Consider the following 3540-nt stretch of genomic DNA (forward strand, 5'->3'; position numbering starts at 1 on the left):
GGCTGCACGTGGTGCTGGCGGAGGAGGTGGCGGCCGGGGGGTGGCCGCGGGCGGAGGGGCGGTGGAGGGAGGTGATGACGGCGAGCTTCTCGAGGGTGGATGGGGAGGTGGAGGCGGCGGCGCAGGGCGAGGCAGAGAGGACGGTGGGGTCCACGGCGGTGGTGGCCGTGGTGGGTACCAAGCGGATCGTGGTGGCTAACTGCGGCGACTCGCGGGCGGTGCTCTCCCGCGGCGGCGCGGCCGTTCCCCTCTCCTTGGACCACAAGGTAACATTAGGATGCGCGACTTGCTCTTGTTTGATTAGCTGCTCCTTAATCTCCTCGTCCGATATATTATAAATTACCATTACTCGGCTCGGAAGATGGCCATGTGTTTGTCGTCGTGGGGACAGCACAGTGGGCGAACAAGAAAACCAAAGCAAAGCCAAGCCAAAAAAAAAAAGGGGGCTTCTTTACATCCATGTGGAATTAGTGCTTCCGGGGTTCTGCTTCTTAACAACACTACAACTTGGACCTGTTGGTCGTGGTGTGTTATTGGATACAGAATTACATCATTCTAGATTTAGATCCATCTGTTCAATTATCGATTAATTGTTGTGGATGTCCAATAGGGAAGATCTAATTTGTTCAAGCTTAAGGAAATTTTGAAGAATTACCAATACAATGCACCAAAAGACTTGGATTTTGTCACCAGCCCACTGGTTTAACTCTGAACTCATTTGGAGCCCTTTCTTGCCTGCACCTTTGTTTTTTGGCTTGTGCAATATTCTGATTGTTTCTATGTTTAGGGATTGTTTCTTTAATTGTTTGAAAAGGGCATACATATAGGTTGACCTGTGCTACCTACCTGCTCATTTCCAGAAAGCTGGTTGCCACAGTAGAGTAGATATCAGGATGGAAAGTCCCAAAAAAAAAAAAAAAAACCATTCTAGAATTTACATGAGCAGCTAGATCAATGTTTAAAAGCTTACAAGCAAACATGGAATCATGCGTCAGTCGTTTGGGGAAAATCTCAATGCAAAGAGAACTTAGAAAAAGTCGCAATGGGTGTGTAGTCAGATGACTCATGCTGATATATGAATAGATTAAATATAAATGTACAGATTAATAATAGGCTGCTTTCTCCTGTTTGAGTTTGATAAAGCTGTGGACAGTCTCTCTTTTATATTAGAATTGGGTGGGTGCTTCTACATGTTTCTAATGTTCCACACATCCAATTTTACTTTTCTGATGGCTTTGGTTGGATAAGCATGGGAGAATATACCCCTCATGCTAGATTGATATTTACTTTTCCTCTTTTCTATCTTGGTGGTCATCGACTATAAGTTAAAAAATCAACTTGGTATCGGAACTATCAGAAACTAAACTAATATATGTTTAAGTGACTGAACTTTCCGATAAAAAGTCGAACACCAGAACCCTACCAAGCTACAAAAGCGATAAAACAATTGTCTTTACAGTGTATTCAATCACCATCACATATGCATGCTTCTTGCAGTTCATAGAAGAAGAAACTTCAGTATATGAAAGTTTATGAAAGCATGCATCGATAGACGGTAGAGCTCCGATTTTACTAAATGGTGAAACCTCTCATGTGCAGTTTCCCTTTTTGTCTCCTCCTAACTTTTCTTCTACTGCTTCCTTATAATACCTTACTGTTCCTCTCTCCCGATCAGCGACCTCCTTCTTCAATGTTTGACAGGTTTAAGTGCAGAACTTAGTGCAACTGGTCCTAAGATAATATGGATATTTTTGCTTTGTGCTCATTTTAATTTGACATCCATGAAAACTATTGGTCTCTGGCTCCAAACTTGTTTAGTAATGGAAAATGGCTAGGACTTGTCATGAGATGAACTACAGGATTACATCTTATCCCAACTTTCCAGCCATATTTAACTTATCTGTTTATGCTTTCATATATGCTTTGGTCTCATAACCGATGTATTTGAGATTTTAGCCACGGACCAAATTCACATTATTAATTTGCATTAGCATGCTCAATTCCGATACATCGGTAGCATAGTCCCAACAGTAGTAATATAGCATTTTGGTTGATATTGTAATTGAGCACGCCACTTACTCTTTGCTTTAGCTTAATACTTAATATAGCAGGCCCTACGAGTGTGAGGTTTTACATGAGTTCATAATGTCTAAGTCATTTCATATGTAATTTTGGTTAAAGTTGTTGGTAACATCAAAAGTTTTCTTCTTGCGCTTGTTCAATTCAATGATTTGCTACTGATGTTCTCTCACAAATGGAACTGATGTGGGTGTAAGCATGTGTCTTCTGGCGCAGGCTGATAGACCAGACGAGATGGAAAGAGTGGAAGCAGCAGGAGGGAGGGTAATAAATTGGGATGGATACCGTGTCTTAGGAGTGCTGGCCACCTCCAGATCCATCGGTATGTTTCTTCAGCCATGACTGATTAGTTTGAGATGTTCTGGAACACAATGCGTTAAAAGATTGTTTCCTGCAAAGATGGACTGAAATATAACCATAGAAGATGATGAAGTGTGTTTTGTCTTTTGCTAGTTCCTATTCACACAAATAATGGGACAAGAATGATATGGAAAGACTACTGTTCCCTGGCAAACTTGTTCAAGATCCTTAGTGGCAAACATCATATTAAGTGCATGGACAATGGATGGACAATATGATAGTAACTCGAGAATGAGCCCACCCACCCCGCCATACACCTTGGTTGGGATTGGGGTTGGGTCTGTGTTTTTCTTTTATGTTGTACGACCGACCACGGAAGTCTCACCCCCTTAGTCTATGACTTGGTGTGTTCCAGGTGACTGCTACTTGAAACCATTTGTGATCTCAGAACCTGATGTCACTGTGACGGAGAGGACGGAGAAAGATGAGTTCCTCATATTAGCCAGCGACGGGCTTTGGGACGTCGTCTCCAACGAGGCAGCATGCAAGATCGCCAGGCAATGCCTCAGCGGACGCATGGCGAGGATGTTCCCCGACGCCGTCAGCGGGTGCACCGCTGCGGAGGCTGCAGCTCTATTAGCTGAACTCGCCATCTCTCGGGGGAGCGAAGACAACATAAGCGTGGTGGTGGTGGAGCTAAAAAGATTGCGTGGTAGGACCTCGTGACGCCGGCAGGCACTGATCCCTTCCTCCTCCTCCTCCTCCTCCTCTTCCTCCAGAGGAGGAGGCAGCAGTCGTGAAGCCCATTTATGTATGTATAGTGGAGCCAACTCTAAAGATGTTAAAAGAGCATTTCCAGGTCATTCTTATGTTGGAATATATACATATATATATATATATATATATATATATATGTATGTGTATCCTCTGCAAAATATTGCAACACTCAAAAGCTGGTGTATAAACGATGGATACCACCACGTGTCCGTCCATGTGCGTCGACTGATGAAGCCATTTTGATCAGCAGCACGCAACCATGTGCACATCCACCAGCCTCGGATATGTATGTGGTGGGGACCTTTCTTTCTAGCTCTCAGATTTGGACTGACTGTCCTTTCTCATCCCACTCTGTGTTGTTACTTGCACAAAGAGATCAAACCC

General features: G+C 43.7%; 1 protein-coding gene across 2 annotated transcripts in view; it reads left to right on the forward strand.

Moving 5' to 3' along the window:
• The window catches only part of LOC103979690 (probable protein phosphatase 2C 8), a 3764-nt gene extending 522 nt beyond the window's left edge, over positions 1-3242 (forward strand). The window contains exons 1-3 of one of the 2 annotated variants that reach the window (XM_018823518.2): positions 1-266; positions 2296-2401; positions 2533-2793. The exon at positions 1-266 is cut by the window's left edge and continues 522 nt beyond it. In XM_018823518.2, the coding sequence (XP_018679063.2) occupies positions 1-266; positions 2296-2401; positions 2533-2657 (497 nt within the window). In that variant the 3' untranslated portion in view covers positions 2658-2793. The other variant, XM_009395867.3, reaches the window with a different exon arrangement.
• Positions 3243-3540: the final 298 nt, after the last annotated feature.

The sequence above is a fragment of the Musa acuminata genome, chromosome BXJ3-3 (genome assembly GCF_036884655.1).
Source record: "Musa acuminata AAA Group cultivar baxijiao chromosome BXJ3-3, Cavendish_Baxijiao_AAA, whole genome shotgun sequence".
NCBI classification, from domain to species: Eukaryota; Viridiplantae; Streptophyta; class Magnoliopsida; order Zingiberales; family Musaceae; genus Musa; species Musa acuminata.